The sequence below is a fragment of the Myripristis murdjan genome, chromosome 9, assembly GCF_902150065.1.
Source record: "Myripristis murdjan chromosome 9, fMyrMur1.1, whole genome shotgun sequence".
Taxonomy (NCBI): Eukaryota; Metazoa; Chordata; class Actinopteri; order Holocentriformes; family Holocentridae; genus Myripristis; species Myripristis murdjan.
Window position 1 is genome coordinate 28,413,641 of NC_043988.1, and position 22,737 is coordinate 28,436,377.

Consider the following 22,737-nt stretch of genomic DNA (forward strand, 5'->3'; position numbering starts at 1 on the left):
CATCTGACTCAACTCTTTCCACGACCGTGTGAGCGCTGCCACTGATCCGTCTCCCTTTTTACTCTCTGAACAAGACCTCAAGATACTTGATCTGGTCCATTTGAGACAGTAACTCACTCCCAACTCGGCGAGGGAAAACCACCTTTTTTGGGCAGAGAACCATGGCTTCCGACTTGGAGGTGCTGGTCCTCATCCCAGCCGCCTCACACTCAGCTACAAACCACCCCAGTGCATACTGACGGTCACAACTTGACGTCGAAGCCAATAGGGCCACATCGAGGTCATTATCACAGACACACCCCCCCACACCCCGACTGTGCCTTGAAATCCTCTTCATGAAAATCACAAACAAGTGGAGACAAGGAACATCCCTGGCATATAAGGACCCACGCATACTTTGGAGTGCATTGCAATGCTGTGTAGAGCTGGGCTATAAGGACAAAATTAAATATTGCAATAGTTTTGACCAAATACTTTGATATCAGTCAGTTAGTGATGTGGGTATTGCAACCAAGCAGGAAGAGGTGACTGACAGAAGATCTACAACAGTCTAATACAATATGTACATCCCTTTACAGCAGTGCAGCCTTTAAAAGCAGGTAAAAACAAACTTTATGTCATATAACAAATACTACAATATCCAAAATTCCAGACAATATCAAGTCTTATATCATGATATCAGTATCAGGCCTTATGTCATATACAGGCTACATAAAGAAATGGCAAATATAAGGAACATCATTGGCTGAAACGCTTGAAAACACAATGACTTGGGCAAATTGCTGCTTCAGCTTGTGTTTTTTTTTTTTTTTTTTTTTTTAAACATGTTAAGAGGAAATAACTGGTAGTATGTAGTAAGTAGTTTGCTGGTTTTGATGATTTTTGCTCCATTAGGCTTCCATAGTATGGTGATGTTTAGAATTGCAGCTCTGTTCTCGTCTGTTAGGTTAGAAAGCCAAACTAATGATCACATAAGGGATGAAATCAAAGCAAATATGATATGACAGTCTGATATGGCTGGTCAGATTTGCTCCAGCTTATACCAAACCCACACTTTAATATCCATCTGTCAGTAAACCCACAAGCAAAGGAAAAAAAAGTGTTCAGGATGTTAATAATAACTCCTTGTCAATACTTGAACTCCGCAGGCCAACTGTGCACAGAGGATGTTGACGAGTGCCAACTGATGCCCAACGCTTGCCAAAACGGTGGCACGTGCCACAACACCTACGGCAGCTACCAGTGTGTGTGTGTGAATGGCTGGACCGGGGACGACTGCAGTGAGAATATCGATGACTGTGCCAGCGCTGCCTGCCACCACGGAGCCACCTGCCATGACCGCGTGGCGTCCTTCTACTGTGAATGCCCGCACGGCCGCACAGGTCAGGATTTAGCTCTTTAGATTTTTTATGCAGACATACACGTGACTCATCAGCTTAAATCTTTAAGTGGGACTGCAATAGAAAAGAGTTCCCAATCTCCACTAATTGAAACCTTGTAGATTTGCTTCCTTTGCCCAAGTACAAATTTTTTTTGTATGCATGATAATAGTATTACATGATAAGAGTGTGAATGTGCTATGTGCAGTTTACTGACCTCACACAGCATGATTTGTTGGCATTGAGGTTCAAAGCTTTCAAAGACTCACCTCTAGCTGCCATTGCAAAGATGTCTTTTATAGATGTAATGCTAACAATTATTTACATCTCTGTTTTTCGCTTTCACTTTCGCTCCTCTCCTATGATTATGTGTCAGTGTAGACCATTTTCACATCTCATTTGGACTTTTCTGGGACCTTGTTACATTTCAGACACGTAAAATAAGAGCAACATAGACAAAACAAAACAGCGGAAACAAAACAAAGAGCAGTATGATTTCAAGTGTAGTTGTATAAAAGGAACTAAATTCTTTTTTATCAATGCATTATAGATGGAGCTACATAGGAGACGATAATGAGATGTGAATATTACAGTTCAGTATTAAAAGAGTCCATGTTGGAGGTACAAAGTGACCGATGCATTTAAGTACTACGCTGCTGTTTTAAGAGCGCTGCAGTTAATAAAATGACTGTTTGCTGGTAAACTGTAAATCGGCTGGTGAGATGACGTTCAGCAAAGGTTAATTATAATAAAGTTCAGTCTCTGTTTTGCGCACCAGGGCTGCTGTGCCAGCTGGACGACGCCTGCATCAGCAACCCATGTCAGAAGGGCTCAAACTGTGACACCAACCCCGTCAGCGGAAACCATTTCTGTACCTGCCCCCCAGGCTACTTTGGGGCTTCCTGCGACCAGGACGTTGACGAGTGCTCGCTGGGTAAAAACCTCAACATGAAAACTGACTTGTCACCTGTCTGCCTGTTGTCCTATATAATATGTTAAACAATGTGTAGTTTGGTTTCAGCCCAGCAACAGGGGCGAGGATTCCCATAAAACACAGCTTATCGTGATTTGCTGGTTGCCATTTCAGACATATATTGAGCAGTTGTCCCTGTTTTCTCCTGTTTTTATGTATGCATACTACTGTGAAGAAAGCTTCTCAATCAATACAAATGCATTGGCAACCATTGTAGAAAAGCCAGGCACGTTCTTCACTGTGATTATGGATACTTTGCTTCCCACAATTGCCCCTTTTTTTTTTTTTTTTTACCCATAATTGTGCCCGTAATCACAGTAAGTAACGGCCTCCAGGGCACTATTGCTATAATCACATACAGTCTAGGCTTTGTTTTGGCTCGGTCAAACGAAATGAAACCACCCAAATCATCTTATTGTCATTACAGATTTATTCACTTTACATGCAAATTGCTCCTTGTTAGGTCTTGTGCTCGTGCAACTGCGAGCAAGTCACACTGGATTTCTGTTGAAACAGGCTCAAACCCGTGTGAGCATGCAGGGAAGTGTCTGAACACCAAAGGCTCGTTCCAGTGCAAGTGCCAGCGGGGTTACGTGGGGCCACGCTGCGAGCTGGACATCAACGAGTGCATGTCGAACCCGTGCCTGAACGAAGCCACCTGCCTCGACCAAATTGGAGACTTTCACTGCATCTGCATGCCAGGTAAACCACTGTATTAACCTTTTTTTTTTTTTTAGTTTTAACCCTATAAAGCCAGAACTATGAAAGAATTGGCAGAAAATTCCATTTTTTTTTTAAATTGAACCCTTTATTTAGTCCTAGAACAAAATATATGAAAATATAAGAAAAAAAAATCAAAAAATATGTTATTACACGACCTTTCTGGTGTATGATATATGATATGTACTTGAAGTGCCAATGGTATGGTCCAGGGTGAACAGGGGAAGTGTTCAAGTGTTCAACAGTATTTTGGTCAAGTATTGATTAAACTGAAAACGAAAAACGGAATTGAAAATGTGTATCATATATGATACAAATGGCTTTATAGGGTTAAGTGAATATATACATCCAGAATCCCTTTTAACCGCATATTAGTAGGTGCCAAACAGTCACAGCTTGACCAGAAAAGAGCTTAATCTTTGTGGTTAATGAATTGTCTGCAGCATTTCTGTGAGAATCAGCATTATCAAGTCTGCCTGTATCAAGTCTAAGTGAGATTGTGCCCTCAACTTCGTTAATCAGAGGGCAAAGTCTGTGCACATGTGCGCAGAAGTATGAAAGTTTAATAAAATGTGAATGAGTTACATTTCAAAGGCATTCTTATTCACAGAGGATGTGATCGAACACCCAATTTATTTTCTTTGGTCCAAATCAAATAATGATAATAACTGTTGTTATCATGACTTTAGTGCGTAATACAAGGTTCAAACACCGCCCTGTTGCGTCCAGCAGTTTCTTTTATTCACATTTGGTTATTTGGTGCCACCTAAATTTGAATAACATTGTTCTCTCAGCTCCTGCCAAAGTGAACTGACCTAAAAAAGTAAACCCTCCAGATGTTGAATTAACTGCTCCAAGTAGGGCTGCGCCTTCTGGACAAAGTCAAAACCACAATATCTTTGACGAAAAACCTTGATATTGATATTGTGATAATATTGTATCGATGACTATTGGTGCTTTTGTCAGATGATTGCACAAAAGAGATGATCAGGCATTTTGAGCCAAATAAAAGAATACCCAGAAGAGTCTAATATGAAAATCATGAAAAGTTAACACCTATTCCAAATCATATTACAATATACAAAATTCCAGACGATACGTAGTTTCTTATTATGATATCAATATACAGGGTGTCCACAAAGTCTCTTTACAATTTAAAAAATCTATTACAAAAGCAATTGATGAGATATGTTAATCAGATTTGTTCCATGTACTCAGTGGTTATCAAAGTTTTTAATCACACTGGATATCAATGACCTGAAGCAAAAGATCACTGATGCCATTGCCACCATTGATGAGGCTCTGCTACAGCGAACATGGCAAGAAATCGAGTACCGTCTTGATGTGCTTCGTGCAAATAATGGTGCCCATATAGAGGTGTATTAAATGAGGCAAAAAAAAAAAAAAAAAATCAATATATACTCCTCATTTTGTAATAATTCCCATTTGCTTTTGTAATAAATGTGTTAAATTGTAAAGAGACTTTATGGACACCCTGTAGTATCAATATATCACCCAGCTTTTGCTCCAAGCATCTTTGGATTGTACATGCCTTTATTCTGGCTCTGTCTACATGGTCCCATTTTTATTGTTATTTGATAGTATTTTCAACCCTAGCAGTGTGTGGCACTTCTAGACTGTTTCTCAGTGTGCATCTCTGAATATAACCCCGCGGTCCTCCCTTGCTAATTGGCCAGGCTACGAGGGGGAGTTCTGCGAGATCAATACGGACGAGTGCGCCAACAGCCCCTGCCTCAACAACGGCAAGTGTATCGACAAGATCAACGCCTTCCACTGCCAGTGCCCCACAGGTGAGGCTGGCGCACCGCCGCCGAGGAGGAGGGGCAGGGTGTGGAGGGAGGGGGACGCGGGGCCGGTGGGGGCATAGAGGTCGATCTCTCTCTATCTCTATCTCTCTCTCTCTCTGTCTTTCTCTCTCTCACTCTCTCTTTCTTTCTCTTACACACACACACACACACACACACACACACACAAACACTCCTCTGGATGAGCGCTAATCCCAGCCCTGAGGCAGGCTTATACAGGCCAGGGCAGCCGCGAACAAACGCAGCAGTCGAGGAGGAAGAAAAAAAAAAAAATCTATAGGGAGAGGCTTGAGGAAGTTTGAACTTTAAACAAGTTTTTGTATCCCCTCCAAAGTCTGATGAGTGCGCAGTTCACCGTAGCAGAAACTTGTGGTTTTCTGGAGCCACAGGAATGGTGATTGCAAGAAAGAACAAGGCAAAACTAATAATAGAAGCTCGGGCTACAACTGCGCTCCATAAAGTGACATTTTCTGTGTTGTGGTGGTGAGTGAGGTATTGGTCGGGGCTATTCTGAGGGCTGAGCGTAGCAGCGAGTTGTTTTGCTGCAGTCTTTCACGCAGAGATGCCATTGGAATTACACTATTTGTGTGAGAGGTATTGATGCTTTGTTCTGGGATGAAGGAATGCAACTATTCAACGTCGGATGGAGAGAGGGGCAGAGGGGAAGAGGAATAAAGGAAAGGAAGGTTCTTCAAACTCCCCAAACGTGTTTTTGTTTTTCCGTTCTTTCAGCGGGACCACTGAGGTGGAAGTGATTTTTCTTTTTTCTTTTTTTTTTCTTCTTTTTTTTTTCATGGAGGAAAATAGCGTAGCTCTGGGTCGGGTGGATCAAAGGCGGCCTGGGTGGAGCAAGGCAGGATTCCCCCTGTTGAGAGAGAGAGAGAGAGAGAAAGAGAGAGAGAGAGAGAGAGAGAGAGAGAGGACGCTGTAGAATTAATGGAGAGGAGGGTACAGGACCGAACACAACAGCTTAGCGCCTTAAAAGAGCCCTGTGTGTGTGTGTGTGTGTGTGTCTGTTTGTGTGTGTGTGTGTGTGTGTGTAGAGAGAGAGAGAGATGCAGCATGAGAGAGGACCTGAATGAGACAGTGGTGAAAGTGTTTTTTTTGGGGGGGTGGGCAGGGGTAGAGGGGTGGTTTCAGTGGGTTTGAGACGCACAGACGGTTATGCCGAAGGAGTAAAGGAGGGGGGACAGAGGGGGGAGGAGGGGGAGGAGGGGGGAGGAGAGAGGGGGGGGGTCCTCATTGCCCTGCTTGAGATGTAAATTTGTCCCCGTTGCGAGCCAGGCCCGAGGTTAGGGTCCCCCCTTTTCATTTCTGTACACGGCATAGCCATGGAAACCCTACTGAGAGCCATTGAAATGTCTCATTCCAGGAGACTGGGGCTAAATCCCTCTCTGGCCACTGAGGTGTGTGTGTGTGTGTGTGTGTGTGTGTGTGTGTGTGTATTTGTGAGTGTTTGTCCCAGTGCTTGCATGTATTTCCGTGTGCATGTGCATGTTTGCCTGTGTGTGTATGTGGCCATCATGGCAAAGGAAAAAATTCCACAGGGTTTTTTTTTTAGCCCATTAGATCTTAATTTTAGAGGCATTGTGGTCCTTTTATTGGGCACTTTTATAGCTACGGAATAATACATTTGAATTTCATATTGGCAAATAAACACTTTTACCAATAAAGTTTTTTTTTTCTTCTTCTTTTTTTCCTCCCTGCTTGAAACTGTAGGCGGTCCTTGCAGAAAAGGGTGGTGTTGTTTTCTCATCTCTGTTTCCAGAAAGTCCACCTTCCATGTCTTGTTCAAAGCCTTTTTTTTTTTAAGATACTTTTTTTTTTTAGCATATTTTTTTGCTGTTGCTGTGATTGGCACAAAGTTTGGCATTTTCTTCCGCTGCCGGCATTGTGGTGCTAACATTTTCTCCTGCTTTAAGCTGCTGTTTTCTGTTGGAGAATCGCTCCTTTTTAAAGGCTCAGGACACAATGTATGAATCCCCAAGTCACAGGCTTCTACTGATCACCTATGGTGGGTGGCCCACAGGGTACAGTAGTCACATTTGCATTAGAATTCACCTCCCCTTTGGAGCTATGCTGAAAGGGAATGGAAAAACCCAGTCACCAAAAAATACATGAGCAGGGTGAGCAGGGTGCAAAAAGGGTCGTCCTAATTACTGGCGGCAATTTGTACTTCCTCATTTTTAATTTCACTTTTTCTGAGCTTCCAAATGCATTTTTCCCCATCAAGCGCCGTCAATTTTTGACCCTGATTTTTGTGTAAATGGAAATGCACGTGTGAGCTCGTGTGTGTCTGTTTCAGTTCTCACGTCAGATGAACGATTGTGGCCCGGGCCACAAAACAGTGAATAGTGTTAGCCAGGTCCACTGGGAGAAAAGTCAGCTTACCGCCAGCAGATACTTCCACACCGGATTAGTCGCAACTGAGTCTGTCTTTTTGGCTTGAACCACCTGTGTGTTCCTGTGGTGGAGGAGGGAGGTGGAGGAGTTGGGGAGGGTGTACAGAGAAGCTTTATCTCTTCATCAAACAACATCCCCCCTGGATTAGAATCCTACCGGCCCTTAGACTGTACCGAGGGAAGACGAGAAGAAGCGGAAGAAAAAAAAAAACAGATGAGAATAACTGGAGAAAAGAAAGCAAAAGCCTGCTGGTTGATTTTGAATGACAAGGAGTTTGAATAGTAGAGGGTTAGAGGTCAAGCTGGCCCTTTTTAGAGGCGCGCAGGGAGTTGGAGGGGCAGAGGAGGGGGGGGTGCGAAAGCAAGACAGGAGAATGCACATTGTGATGGAAAAGTTTTGGGGGCGACAAAGGAGGCAACAGGCTCAGCTTGGCGTTGCATTGAGCAGACAGGCCCCCCTTTGTCTCTCACCCCTTGGTCAGGAGGCCTCGCAACTTTCATTCTTTCCTTCTTTCTTTCCCTCTCTCCCTCCCCCCCTTTAGACGAATTGGTTCCCCCTCTCTCCCTCTCTTTTTCGGAGCCGTGCTGAAAGGCAGAGAAAGGGAAAATAGAGAGCTTGTAGTGTTGCGCAGTTGTTAATTAACATGCAGCCCTCTGATTCGTTGAGAGGCCTCATCAAAATACAGGCTCAGGATTATGAGAGGGAGTGGGAATAGTTTGAAATGGTGAGAACACAGTAACAACCTCTGCGCACACACACACACACACACACACACACTCTCTCTCTTTCTCTCTGTTTTCCTCTCTCTCCACCCTCTAACCCTCTCCTTTTGTTTTTCCAGGCTTCACTGGGAACCTTTGCCAGATAGATATCGATGAATGTGCCAGCACGCCTTGCAAAAACGGCGCCAAGTGTACAGACGGCCCCAACAAATACACCTGCGAGTGCACTGAAGGTATACAAAAGTTTTGAAACAGTAACAACACTGAAATTTATAAGGGCAATGTAATTATATAGTTCTAAAAGGAGGAATGGGACCCGATTTGAATTATAATAAGAGGAAAACACTCCCAATCCGATACCTATGAGATCTAAAGAAAATAACAATCATCTTCCTTTGCCAGGCTACACCGGGAAGCACTGTGAGACAGACATCAATGAGTGTTACTCGGATCCGTGCCACTATGGCACCTGCCAGGACGGCCTGGCCTCCTTCACCTGCTACTGCCGCCCTGGTTACACCGGCCGGCTGTGCGAGACCAACATCAACGAGTGTCTGAGCCAGCCGTGCAGGAACGGAGGCACCTGCCAGGATCGAGAGAACTCATACATCTGCAGCTGTCCCAAGGGCACCACAGGTAGGAAACACACACACACACACAGACACACACACACGAAAAAAACGTTTTCTGAAATTTGAGCTTACTGAAAGCCTTCTTTTCTGCCAGGAATCAACTGTGAAATCAACATAGATGACTGCAAGAGCAACCCCTGTGACTACGGGACATGCATCGACAAGATCGATGGCTACGAGTGTGCCTGTGAACCCGGCTACACTGGTCAGTGGCTGCTACTGACTACTGCTTATATTAAAGTTGCCTGCTGGGCCTGTGATGCCATTTAACCCTGTGTAGAGGCCCAAACATCAGAACCTTACCCGGCCAGAATCCAGAATGCTTAGTAGTTTTTCTTAAATCGTGAAACGGACTCAAGTTGCCACTGTTCCCACAGAAAGATGTGTTTATGTCCCTGTTTTATGGATATCATATTTCATCAACAGTGCACATTTTTTCCATTTAGCAAATCTAGGTTTGTGGCACTGAGAACAAACATCGGAGTTGTTCCAAACCTCTGACTTCCCTGAGGCTTGCTTGACCAAAGACCCCCTGTGTCTAACTGTCTCTGGTCATACAAGACGCCTGCCTGAGTTTCTACCCAAAGAGCGTGTAAAAAGGAAAGAAGTGACAATATGTCAGAGCAACAGCCCTCCAAACTTGTACCAGACTTTGCTGCCACTAATACTAGAAGTCAATGAGACAGGCATGGAAAATCCCACAATATACCACTATTCCTCTGCCAATTGAACTTTGACAGGACACAGATTCAACCATAGAACAAAACACACTTTGCATATTGCAAGTAATTGTTCTTTTTCCAGTGCATGTCCAGTTGTCTGAAAACCATCAGGAGGAAGTTTGATTATACAGTTGGACATATCAAATATGAGCTAGTTAGCAATAGATAACACCTGGCTCGGGCTTTAACCTGTTAAATATGGTTTAAATAGAGCAATGGCGCTCCACATTTTGGCCCAGTGATGTGCTGTCTTTCCTTCTTGCTACGTTCCTTGGTCTCTACCACTGCACACAAATCCCCAAACCTGTTGGATTAATCAGATAATCTGAGCCCATGGTCAGGCTTGATAGGGTTTGGGTTGAAATTTTCTTTTTGGCTGGCTGTAGAGTCCGTCTTCCAAATCTTTCCAGATGTCCAGTGTGCACCAAGGCTCTGTGCGACGGTAGATCTGATTGAAGTCTGTGTAAACGCACGACCTGTTCAGGCCTCTCAGGTGACAGCAAGACAAACTGAGAGTTGGAGGTGGTGGAGGGGAAGAATAAAGGTATGGATGGAGGAGTGCGGGCCTGATGGGGAGGGTGACAGATGGCGAGCGAGTGAGCACACTCCTCTGAGGCCCAGCCAGTGTCACTTTCCAGCCCCTCCCTGTCCCCAACCTGCCGCTGTTAGGACATGCAAGCTGCCCTCCCACACAAAGAGGGGACACACACACACACTGGCAGACACAGGGACACAGTCACTGGGGATTTGAGCAGGAGAAAAGATTCCCTGAAAGATTCCTGAAAGTTGAGCTTTTAAAAGCTTGGAAGCCGGTCCCTGCTTTAAAGCTAAATGGGCTGCTTTTATGTTATGCGTGGCACTGGCCTGAATGGCGTCAACGCTTCAAGTGGACGACAAAGGGCGACTTAAAACCCCTCATGTCTCTGAAAATCGATACAGTCCCTGCACCAAGATATAGAACCCATTGTGTGATGGCTTTGTCGGCTGCTTTGTGAGTTGGCATTGTGTTTACTTTAAAATGGTACTTCAAATAGAGGACAAAGTTGTTTGTTAGTTGATGATTATTTCAGAGGTAATCACAGTTTTTTCAAATCCCAGTAATCCACTGTGTTAAGACTTAAAAAAAACACAACTGCCTGATTTGATTACAAGAAAGAAAGCTACATTTCTGTCCTTCAACAGGTACCATGTGTAACATCAACATTGATGAATGTGCCATCAACCCCTGCCACAACGGCGGCACCTGCATTGATGGCATCAACGGGTTCACCTGCGCGTGTCCGGAGGGTTACCACGATGCCACCTGCTTCTCCCAGGTCAATGAGTGCCTCAGCAACCCCTGCATCCATGGCCACTGCGAGGACAAGGTCAATGGGTGAGTCAGCTTTAAAGCTGGTTTAAAATGCGTCCCTTTTGGACCGTCAGCGGTGAACCTGGAACTTTCCTTAACCTGAGACTCACCAGAAGCGAGATCAGTGTTTCTAATAGCCAAGTTGGAAAATATGAGCTTGTGCTCTGGTGCGATATTTCCAGCACAGCAAAACATATCCAGCCGTCTACAATCTTGACTGTAGACATCAAGTTTTGATGTGAATACTGCTGAATCAAAGCGGAATAGCGTCACTCTGGAATCTCCAGCGGTCATCAGGGAAGAAAATCATCGCAGAACAAGGAGAACAACTTCTCCTCCAAAAGTAGCTTTAGTAGACCATAATGCAATGCAGCTATAAGACATTTTACCATTGAATATTCAGTGTAAGTGAATGAATTAATGAACGGCTGTCAGACTGAGTTAATCTGCTGAACGTTGTCACTCAGACTCGGTCGTTTTCCCTCCCCCCTGCAGCTATAAATGCCTTTGTGACTCTGGCTGGAGCGGTAAAAACTGTGACATCAACAACAATGAATGTGAGTCCAACCCATGTATGAATGGAGGCACCTGCAAGGACATGACAAGCGGATATGTGTGCACCTGCCGCATGGGCTTCACAGGTCAGTGTTTGTTTTGGATGTGTGTGTGGGTGTGTGGGTGGAGTGAAAGAAGGGAGGGAGGGTCTGAGTGTGTGCACAATGGATGCTCTGGTTCGCACATATATGCAGCTAGTCTTTTACAGAATACCAGAGCTGGGCAATATGTTGATATTATATGAAGACTAGACATCCTCGGGAATTTTGGATATGGTGATATGGCGTAAGCGATGTTGTTTCCTGGTTTTAAAGACTAAATTACAGTAAAGGGATGCAATTTTCGGAGCTCATTAGACTGTTTTTGTTACTTACCTATACCCACTTAGACATCATAGCTGTTTTACTCATGGCGTTGATCAAAAACGTCTTGCGTATGAATATCGTATAAAAGCACCAACAGTCAACCCAACGATATCACAGTATTGATATTGACATGTTCTGTCGCCTTTATTGTGATGTTTGATTTGTCCACATTGCCCAGCGCTATATGACTATTTAATGATATTTATATACAAGAGATTTTTGATAACTGATCAGCCACAAAAGTCTAATAAGTTCAGAAAATTTGTGAGGCAGCCTTTAAAACCGGGAAAAGACAACATGTATGCCATATCAGGATGTCACAATATCCAAAAATCCAAGATGATGTCAAAGCTCATATCATGATGTTGATTTAATATCGATATTTCACCCATCAAGCCATGCATATCCATTTGATCGTCACTTTCTACATGAGGAGAATGTGTGTGTAACATATTGTCCTCTTAACTGCAGGGCCGAGCTGCCAGACCAACATCAATGAATGTGCGTCCAACCCCTGCCTCAACCAGGGGACCTGCATTGACGATGTCGCAGGCTACAAGTGCAACTGCGTTCTCCCTTACACTGGTATGAAAATATTATTGAAAATATGTGATACGCCCATCACGTTCACCTAATGTTCTGGAATTTCCTTTCGGAGGGGAAGAGTTTCCAGGCCCCGCATCCTTTAAGTTCGTGGTCATAGAGGAAAAATGTGCTACGGGTGAAACAGCTGTCGAGTAAAGTTCAGCAGCAAGGCTTCCTCAGCGCTCAAAGACTCGACTCTGGCCTGCCATGACCCTGCACAAGTGTCCCTGATAACAAAGCAGGGAAAATATTTTCCCCTCAACCCTTCACACTTATTATTTGACAAAACAGATAATGATGGAACGCCTTAGGGCGAATCTTTCTTTTTTACACACAGAGTCATCGTCTTTTTGGAAAAATCCACAAGACTCTGAATAATAAAAGGCTTCTCCTGGTGACGGGGTGGGAACAGGAGCTTGACACATTTCCTGTTTGCCTGCTTCCTGTCTCACAGAACAGCAAATGGCTTGACAATGGCCGGAAACTGGAGCCGGCTTCCTGTGCAAGCCGCGTGTTGTGGAAACAGATAGGGAAACGTCTCTGCAGTCCACTAATATTGAACAAGCCCGCGGGCCTAGAATCGTCTGATAGCACTTATTGAGAGATGATTCAGTGTCTATGTGTGTCAGGTTATCTCCAAGCTAATGCCTTCCATATGATGGTCAACAGCTGAAAACAATAATGTTAAGCAGAATTTATTAGAGGGGTGTTCTCATGTACGTGTGTGTGTGTGTTCTGTAGGAGAGAACTGTGAGACTTTGCTGGCCCCCTGCAGCGCCAAACCCTGCAAGAATGGAGGTGTGTGCCAGGAGTCGAAGGACTATGAAAGCTTTTCCTGTGTCTGTCCTGAGGGATGGCAAGGTAAACATCTTTATCCTTGTCTGTCTACTTTTTCTTATTTGTCTTAATTGTATTGTTGCATGCTCTGGGCAGATAAAAGTGTGACTGAGTGGATTGAGCAGCATAAAAAAAACTACATGTGCCAAAAGATCTACTGACACCAAATTGTGAATTCTGCGTTTACATCACTCATGTGGGATATACATGTTATTTTTTTAAAGCCAGAAATACCGACTAAAATAAAGAGACTGTTTGCATTTTCTGCAGCCTCAGATGTCCTATTTCACCTCCAGGTTAACTGGTGTTGCAACTTTCCAACCCAACTGAAATACTGAAATTTTCTTTAATTTCAATTATGCTATGAACAATAAATTAGAGGCCAGAGTCAGACTGCCTGCCTAAGATACAGAACACTGTGTCTGTCACTGAATCAAATCAGCAGGTGGCCTGTTCACACCTCTGCCACACCTCTGTTGTATGGTCCAGTTGTGTGGCCCGTTAATACTGAGCTTGTCCTGGATGGTTGTGAGATTTTAGGTAACAGTGTAAAGGGAATCGCTCATTTTCCTCCTCTCTTCTGCCCTCTTAGGCCAAACCTGTGAGGTGGACATCGACGAGTGTGTGAAGAACCCCTGTCGCAATGGAGCGACCTGCCAGAACACGATGGGCAGTTACCGCTGCGGCTGCAAACCGGGCTACACCGGGCGCAACTGCGAAACTGACGTTGACGACTGCAAGCCCAGTAAGTTTTCCCCCAAACTCCACTCCACGCAGCACCTCGGAAAGACCTCAAAACACAAGACAGCCGAATTCTTTGACACGCAGTCAGTGTAAGCAAAATGCTGTCCATTATACCTGCTCCCCTAGACCCCTGCAGCAACGGAGGCTTCTGTAAGGACGAGGTGAACGGCTTCCTGTGCACCTGCCCGCCCGGGTTCAGGGGCACCAAGTGCGAGGAGGACATCAATGAGTGTGAGAGTAACCCATGCAAGAACGGGGCCAACTGCACCGACTGCGTCAACAGCTACACCTGTACCTGCCCGCCCGGCTTCAGCGGAATCCACTGTGAAAATAACACTCCCGACTGCACGGAGAGGTAGGGACACCAAGCAGTGCTTTGAGATCTGTGTCACATTAAAACCCCACAGCCTTTATTTTGAAAGCTAAGACAGAGCCGCATGAGTTTAACATCTGGCAGGTGTGCAACCACATGAATCTTGGATATGGTGACAAGATGTGCACAGGTTGCTTAGTACTTGTTCAGATCAACAGGTTCACTTGCTCGCACATGTTGATTCAAACCCCCTTTTCTTGTCCACTACTGCCCCCTATGGTGGAGTATTGATCAACAGCAACTGCCTGCAACAGCTAACACTGATGCTGTATCATAAAGTTTTCAAACACACAGGGGTGCCTGAGATGTGTCCATGGGGCCCTCGGTAAAATGAGGAAAAGATTAATTTCAATTAATTTGCTTGAATTGTTACAGTACAAAATGAGTGATTATTTTTATGTAATGTGTTAATTTTACCACTTTGAATCTATTTTGTCAGTGTCCATGCAGTCTCATACTTTAATACTTAACACTTCAATACTACAATTTACAATATCTTTTCATACAACAGTCCCTTCAAATGGAGGCCCATGACCTGAAAGTCATCTTGGCCATCCAGAACATGAAAGAGTCTGAAAACCTCTTGTTCTTGATGAAGTTTCCCTGGACAGATAAAGGGTTAACAAAACATGAGCGCATTGGCAGCGGCAGCTCAAGTCATAACAGTTTATGTCAGTCTTATTCTTCCCAGTAAGGTGCAGTATCCTGTAGGGCTCTGTCTTTCTCGATGTATTTATAAGCATCTGCATCCTATTTGTCTGCAGTTCCTGCTTCAATGGCGGCACCTGTGTGGACGGCATCAACACCTTCACATGTTTATGCCCGCCGGGCTTCACTGGCATCTACTGCCAACATGACATCAATGAGTGTGACTCCAAACCCTGCTTGAACGGCGGCACCTGCCAGGACAGCTATGGCACCTACAAGTGTACCTGCCCACATGGGTACACCGGGCTCAACTGTCAGGTAAGACGATGGAGAGAGACTTTACACCGGAGTGAACTGATCCTCACTGGAGATTTTGTTTCTTTATGTGACTTATCAAGTTTAATGTTCATGATCTTTGTTCTGCACATCTGACTGGTAATAACGTTGTGTTCAACTGAGGATGTGCTGTGATTAATAGAGCACCACGAAGATTGCTAATGAGGTTATTTAAATGTGTTCATCTTGCAAATGATGTCTTGTATGTGTGTGTGTTCATTTGCTCAGAACTTAGTCCGCTGGTGCGACTCGTCACCGTGTAAGAACGGGGGGACTTGCTGGCAGACAGGTACCACCTACAGCTGTGAGTGCGAGACTGGCTGGACCGGCCTGTACTGTGATGTACCAAGTGTCTCCTGTGAAGTGGCAGCCAAACAGAGAGGTAGTGTGTGTGTGTGTGCATGTGTGTGTGGGGGGTGATGGGGTACCATAGTGTGTATGTGTCTGTTAGGAGTGGAACAATAAATCAATAATGAAATATAATGTGATACTTCCTTTTGTGATTTTTTGTAGTACTGATGCATTTCTGCTATGTATCAGTATTTGAGTTTTCAACTTACTTTCTACAAATAGCACATCTGAATTCCTAGGAGGCGAACTTGTTCCCTGCTTTTTAGGTATTTTAACCGGAAATGTTCTGTCATGTGCATGTTGCAGTTGCTGTGCATGTTAAAACACTGAAAAACATGATTGATTCCTGCTTATTGAAAAATGATTTTACCTTTTCCAGGGCAATTATTTTCTTTTTCATTTAAAGATAATGTGATAAGTTACAATACACTCCACATCGCAGAATCACTTGTATTGTGATACCATTATCAGTGTGGGTAAAATATCACGTTCGTTTTGTGAGTGTATCTGTGTGCTTGCATTCAAAATGTGTAGTATTCTTATAGTATTCTTTTATGTAGTAATATCATCACTTAGGTACTTAGGCACAATACTAATCTCCACTTTAATCTTGTTCTCCCGCTCTGTGTAGGCGTCGATGTAGCCCATCTGTGTCGAAACTCGGGCCAGTGTCTGGACGCAGGCAACACTCACTACTGCCACTGTCAGGTTGGATATACCGGGAGCTACTGTGAGGAGCAGGTGGACGAGTGCACCCCGAACCCCTGCCAAAACGGAGCCACCTGCACCGACTTCCTCGGAGGATACTCCTGCAAGGTGAACCCTCTAAGAAACACACACACTGAGCTGCATGAATTTGAATTTGGCATGAATTTTTACTACCAAATGACTTCCAATCTCTTAAGTTGTAGGCTTGAAAAACTAAAAAAAAAAAAAAAAAAAAAAAAAGGAACAGCTTCTTGTTTTAGGTCTACAGTTGATCTTGTATATCATTCCAAATGGCATTAAAATGGCTTTAACCAACACTCATATCTTGATGCCGTGGTAGATTATTTTTGGTATCATGAACATGAATTGATTCTGTAAAATACCCAGGTGTACAGCGGGCATCTTTTCAACCACATCCAATAGCTCCTGGTTCTTATTTACAACATCAGTGGGCAGCCCTAATGAAGAGGCTTGTTTATAAATAGAAGGCAAACAACTCGGTTATGTTAATCTCCCCTGGAATAAAGGATCTGCTGGCCTTGGCAGGATGGAGGCCAGAAAACAGCCAGGTAAACAAAAACGAAGCTTGTTTCATGTCAGACATTGATTAAGCTTTCCTTTCTCTCTCTCTCTCTGTGCCTCTCTCTTTCTGTCGTTCTTTTTTTTGCCCCTGTCTCCCTCTCTCTCAGTGCATGCCAGGGTATGTGGGGACGAACTGCTCTGACGAGATCAATGAGTGTTTCTCCCAGCCGTGCCAGAATGGGGGCACCTGCATTGACCTGATCAATACCTACAAATGCTCCTGTCCCCGGGGAACCCAAGGTCAGCGGACCCCACGCACACTCCTCCACACCTCTCTCTCAGTCCCCCTCCATCCTCTCCTCCTCCTCTCCACGCTTCATTAATTAGGGCTTAACAGCACCCAGTGCATGTCTGAAAACTCTTCCTCCCTTCTTGCCTCCATTCCCCTCCCCTACTTGTCAAATACACCATCGATTTTTCCTCTCGGACATGAAGGGAGTGTGTCTTGTAGGTCAGCCAAAGTGCCAGTGGAGTTGGGTGTATCCCAGAAAAGCCAACATGTTGTTGGTGAAATTTGTGATCACGAAATTGAGCAGTCTCAAGGTTTCATCTTACAATCAGAAAGGGAAAATCCAGCCTGAAACACTTCAATATAACTACTGGTGAAATGGTGAAATGCTTTGCAGTCCTGGGCCCCTTGTTTTTCGCCGGTGTATTATTCCTATTGATAACTGCTGAAATGTGCATGAAGCGTGATGAGAAATTTACACGAAGTTGGAGTTTAGTAGCAGACAAACTTATCGGCTATATCTACTGCATCAATAATAAACATCAGGTTGGTGTCTGCTTCTGAAACAAAGAGGAAAAGCTTCTTTCTAGACGTTTGCACTCACAGTTAATCATATGGGGAGAAATCATTATAGAAGAGAATGCTAATTTCTCAATAACAGTACCAGTATGTATAGAAAATAGTACAAGGCAACGCAGCCACAAGAGCATATGTTGTGGCTGCATTGCATCATGATATGTTTAATACAGGTTGCAACTTTGCCTTTTTATTGACTGAATTTTTTTTTTTTTGCTTTTACACTATTTATATCAGTCTTTCCACTTACAAGTAAAAACCCCACAGCTGAAACACTGCATGTTGAGGCATTCTGGGAAATGTAGGAAATGGAAGTACAAGTAGGGGAGGCAGGTTGTGGGAAAGTGGGTACACCAAAAAAGTGATATGTAGCACTTCATCGCAAAATAACTCTGAAATGCCCTCAAAATCGCAGATTGATGATACTGAACTTGTGCAAAAGCAGAAGTTTCCATTAAAGTATTTTGAGTGTAATACCCATCAAATCAGTGTCTAACTATCAAAAACTGATGTTAGCTGTCCCTCTGCCACTTCCGCACCCCCCGCAGGTGTGCACTGTGAGATCAACATAGACGACTGCAACCCGTTCACCGACCCTGTCACCAACGAGCCCAAGTGTTTCAACAAAGGAAGTGTGTGGATCGGGTCGGGGGCTACCACTGCATCTGCCCGGCGGGCTACGTGGGCGAGCGCTGCGAAGGCGACGTCAACGAGTGTCTGTCCAACCCCTGTGATCCGAGGGGCACACACAACTGCATCCAGCTCACCAACAACTACCGCTGCGAGTGCCGCACTGGATACACTGGTAAAGTGCCTGTAAACGAGGAGGCTCAGAGAGAGTGTGGGAAATGATTTAGATGTATGCTGGATCTGTTGATTGTGTTTGTCTAGGCCATTTTTTTAAAACGTTAGGAGGGCGATATCACCAAAGCAGATCTTTTTTTTATGATCTTTTATAATATTTTTTAGGTAACATACTGTGACTTACCCTTCATGTGTATTACTCTTTCATAGGCCAGCGCTGTGACACAGTATTTGATGGTTGTAAGGGCAAACCCTGTCATAATGGAGGGACCTGTGCTGTTGCCAGCAACACCCCACATGGCTTCATCTGTAAATGTCCTCCAGTGAGTACACACAAACACACTCACACACACACACACACAATCCAAGAGGTCTCCATTTTAACAAGTTAAAATCAAGTTTCTTGAAAGTGAAAAAAATCTGCCAGTGGGTTAAGATAATCCCACTGGGAATATGGCAGATCAACACACTAATATGAACAACATGACACTTGATTCAAGAAAAATCTGTAATCAAGTTGAGTAGTTGCAATGCCATCTGCCAGTGGGGTTATATCATTTTACCCTTAAACATTTTAACTCTTACTTCAACATGCAGAAACAACTGTCCTGGCTTAGATCATAATAATATCATAATAAGTCCAGTGTGTTTTTTAAAAAATATATTTGCTCAGTTAAATGTCTCTGCTTCTCTCAGGGATTTACTGGCTCCACATGTGAATACGACGCCCAGGCCTGCGGTAGCCTCCACTGCCGTAATGGAGGCACCTGCATCTCGGGCCACAAGAACCCCAAATGTCTGTGCACCCCGTCATTCACTGGGCCCGAATGCCAGTATCCCACCGACAGCCCCTGCAACTCCAACCCGTGCTACAACGGCGGCACCTGCGAGTACATCTCCGAGGCGCCGTACTACCACTGCGTCTGCCCCGTCCACTTCAACGGCATCCGCTGCCACATCCTGGATTACAGCTTCCTGGGTGGGCCCGGGCACGACATCCCACACTCGGTCGAGGTCGAGGTCAAGTGCGAGAACCCGCAGTGTGAGGAGCGCAAGGGCAACAAGTTCTGCGATGTGGCCTGCAACAACCACTCCTGCGGCTGGGACGGCGGCGACTGCTCGCTCAACTTCAACGACCCGTGGAAGAACTGCTCAGCTTCCCTGCAGTGCTGGCGCTACTTCAACAACGGCAAGTGTGACTCGCAGTGTGACAATGCTGGATGCCTCTATGACGGCTTCGACTGCCAGAACCTGGAGGGACAGTGCAAGTGAGTATCCATCACTCTCCTCAATTAAACCAGGGTCCTCTGTTTGAATAGATTAATGTAGCTCCGGTTTCCTCACACAGTCCAAAGACACTCAGGTCAGGTACAGAGGATAGATTCTCTAGATTTGTCATGTTTGTGCACATTGCTAAAATCAGTGCCACAGCTGAGTATGGGCAAAATAATACAAGTGTAGATTTTAAGGTATGGAATCGGTTGCTGGAATATACTCATTTTAAATATTTATCCACATAATAAACAGCACATCCAAATCTCCATTATCCTAACTTGGTCTGCCCCTCCTCAGCCCTCTGTATGACCAGTACTGTAAGGACCACTATGCCGATGGCCACTGTGACCAGGGCTGCAACAACGCAGAGTGCGAGTGGGACGGCCTGGACTGCGCCAACAGCGTGCCTGAGAAACTCGCGGTGGGCCGTCTGGTCGTGGTGGTGCACATCCTGCCCGAGCAGCTCCTGAACAACTCCTTCGGCTTCCTCCGTGAGCTGAGCCGGGTCCTGCACACGAACGTGGTGTTCAGGAAGGACGCCCACGGGAAGATGATGGTGTACCCCTACTATGGCAGTGAGCAGGAGCTCAAAAAGCACAACATCAAGCGCTCGGTGGACACCTGGGCAGAGATTCCCAGTGATGTGCTGAACTTGGTGAGGAGGAGCCTGTACGATGTGGCGGGCGGGAGCAGACGGATGCGAAGGGAGCTGGATCACATGCAGATCAAAGGGTGAGACTTAGTTTTATGTGAAGTGTTTTAAAACATAGCTAAGTAATAGATTTTCCCTTGCACTTTTCACAGTTCTGTGTGCAAAAAAAAAAAAAAAATTCATTGAATATGGATCGTGCCCTCCTCTCTGCAGTCTTTGATTTGCGTTACACATGAATCTGCTGCCTCTCTCCCTCACAGATCCATAGTGTATTTGGAGATAGACAACCGCCAGTGCCTCCAGCAGTCCACCGAGTGTTTCCAGAGTGCCACCGATGTAGCGGCCTTCCTCGGTGCTTTGGCCTCCAGCGGCAAACTGAACGTACCCTACATCATCGAGGCTGTTCACAGTGAGTGCATCTCTCCATAGGCCGCACAGGCCGAGGCAACTGTCGATACACATACATACACATCATCATGCGCCTCGAATAAGGAGCATTACAAACTGCTCAACATTGTTTCTTTCACAGTGAGTTATCTTATTGTGGAAAGCTCTAAGAGTCAAGGCCATATCTTGGTGTCCACACACACACACACACACACACACACACACACACAGACTAAAGTGGATAAGACACGTGTACGTGTGCCTCCATACATATCTAAACTGAAGGTATCCCCTGCCCTGTAGTCGGATCCTAACCCTAGCACTCTTTGATTGTGTATTTGTTATGCAGTAGTGAACAAATGCAATTGTGAATCTCATGGCCTAAACAATCAATCCTTCCCTCAGTGTATAAATCCATTGGCTTCGGGCTCCAAAATGGTTAATTGCTGCAAATCAACTCATCCAACCCCCCCCTCTCACACAATATAACACTCTCTCTCTCTCTCTCCCTCTCTCTCTTTCTCAGGCACACACACATATACATCCACAGACACGAATGCACTCAAGAACGCACACGTACACACTCACGTAGACATGCGCGCACACACACCTCATCCCACAGTGCGAGGGGCTGCTGCAACCTTCACCTCGCTGAATGTAATACCAGGACTTAATGCATCTCTAAGGGTTTAGGTTGGGGGAGTTTATCATTTCAAAATCGTTAGTGGAAAAAAAGAGAAGGGGAAAAATTGATCGGGAGTGTGCTAGAAGTTGGGAGTCTTTGTTATCTCGAAAATCCTAATAAATCCTTCGTCTTTACAGCTTAAAGCGCGTGCAGTAATTTGAAGTTCATTAATCCCCCCCTTCTTTTTTTTCCCCTTAAAGAAGAAATGGTAAAGTTGTCTCTTGGCACCCTGGTTTGAAAAGGGAGAGAGGAGGTGGTGTTCTTTTTTTTCCCTTTTTCTTTTCTGTTTTTATCACGCCCCATCCGTTTTTTCTTTTTTTCTTTTTTTCTTTTTTTTTTTTTTTGGAGACGAAAAGTGGTTAGCAATTCTGATTATTACGGAATAGATAGAAGAAGCTAGCTTTACAAACAGTGAGGATCGTCAGTCGGTTTCTGGCGCCGGCAGGCTGTGGACGAACCGGGGGTTCTTGGAGTGGCAACCGCTGGGCGACGAGGAGACGGACTGCCTCTGCTCAGACACTCAGGCTGATCCTGGGTATTCAGGTCTCTCCTTTGTCGGTCCACGCCGATCCGCATCTGTCCATCGGTTGGTCATGACCATCTTGTCCTTCTTCCTACCAGGTGAGGTGGACCCCCAGCCTCCCAAGGAACTCTATCCCATCTACGTGGTCCTGGCTGGGGTGGCGCTGCTGGCCTTCTGCGGGGTGGGAATGGTGGCTACCCGAAAACGCCGCCACGAGCACGGGCGCCTTTGGCTCCCCGAAGGCTTCAAGACCAGTGAGACCAGCAAGAAGAAGAGACGTGAGCCTGTCGGAGAGGATTCAGTGGGATTAAAGTAAGTTGTTTAATCACTGGTGGCGTTCTTTGCCACTGCGTACTGGTTTCTTTGCTGGTCAGGTGAACGGGTTTGCCCTGGACGACCAAACGGGTGTAACCGGCGATCAGACAAATTTGGGAAGGCAGAGTTTGCCCCAGTCATTAATGGCAATGATATAGCAGGTTTAGGTGCGCATTAATTGACTTGTTGGAGCACAGCAGAGGGGTGGGGTGGAGATTCAATCAATGCTTTTGTTTTTCGGCATCGCTGCACCATTAAGGGTGAGGGGCTCAGCTGAGATGGAAGCCTCAGTGTACAAGGATTTTCAATGGGATTTGTGCTTGACCACAGGCCACTGAAGAACACATCTGACATATCTCTCATGGATGACACCCAGAACGAATGGGGAGACGACGAGCCTTCAGACGCCAAGCGCTTCAGGGTAAGGAAACACAAATATAACACGCCGTCAGAGAATGTACGGATTTAGAAATTTTCTG

The 22,737-nt window shown here is 45.1% G+C and overlaps 1 protein-coding gene across 1 annotated transcript in view; it reads left to right on the forward strand.

Annotated features, from left to right (window-relative positions):
* The window catches only part of notch1b (notch receptor 1b), a 47,367-nt gene that overhangs the window by 18,673 nt on the left and 5,957 nt on the right, over window positions 1–22,737 (forward strand). The window contains 25 exon segments of the mRNA XM_030060151.1: window positions 1,149–1,382; window positions 2,158–2,313; window positions 2,869–3,054; window positions 4,770–4,883; window positions 8,143–8,256; window positions 8,426–8,659; window positions 8,750–8,860; window positions 10,560–10,752; window positions 11,224–11,369; window positions 12,120–12,233; window positions 12,975–13,094; window positions 13,663–13,815; window positions 13,941–14,169; window positions 14,952–15,153; window positions 15,400–15,553; window positions 16,154–16,338; window positions 16,920–17,052; window positions 18,166–18,246; window positions 18,249–18,422; window positions 18,632–18,744; window positions 19,118–19,689; window positions 19,994–20,428; window positions 20,609–20,757; window positions 22,042–22,255; window positions 22,589–22,679. Of these exon segments, the coding sequence (XP_029916011.1) occupies window positions 1,149–1,382; window positions 2,158–2,313; window positions 2,869–3,054; window positions 4,770–4,883; window positions 8,143–8,256; window positions 8,426–8,659; window positions 8,750–8,860; window positions 10,560–10,752; window positions 11,224–11,369; window positions 12,120–12,233; window positions 12,975–13,094; window positions 13,663–13,815; window positions 13,941–14,169; window positions 14,952–15,153; window positions 15,400–15,553; window positions 16,154–16,338; window positions 16,920–17,052; window positions 18,166–18,246; window positions 18,249–18,422; window positions 18,632–18,744; window positions 19,118–19,689; window positions 19,994–20,428; window positions 20,609–20,757; window positions 22,042–22,255; window positions 22,589–22,679 (4,607 nt within the window).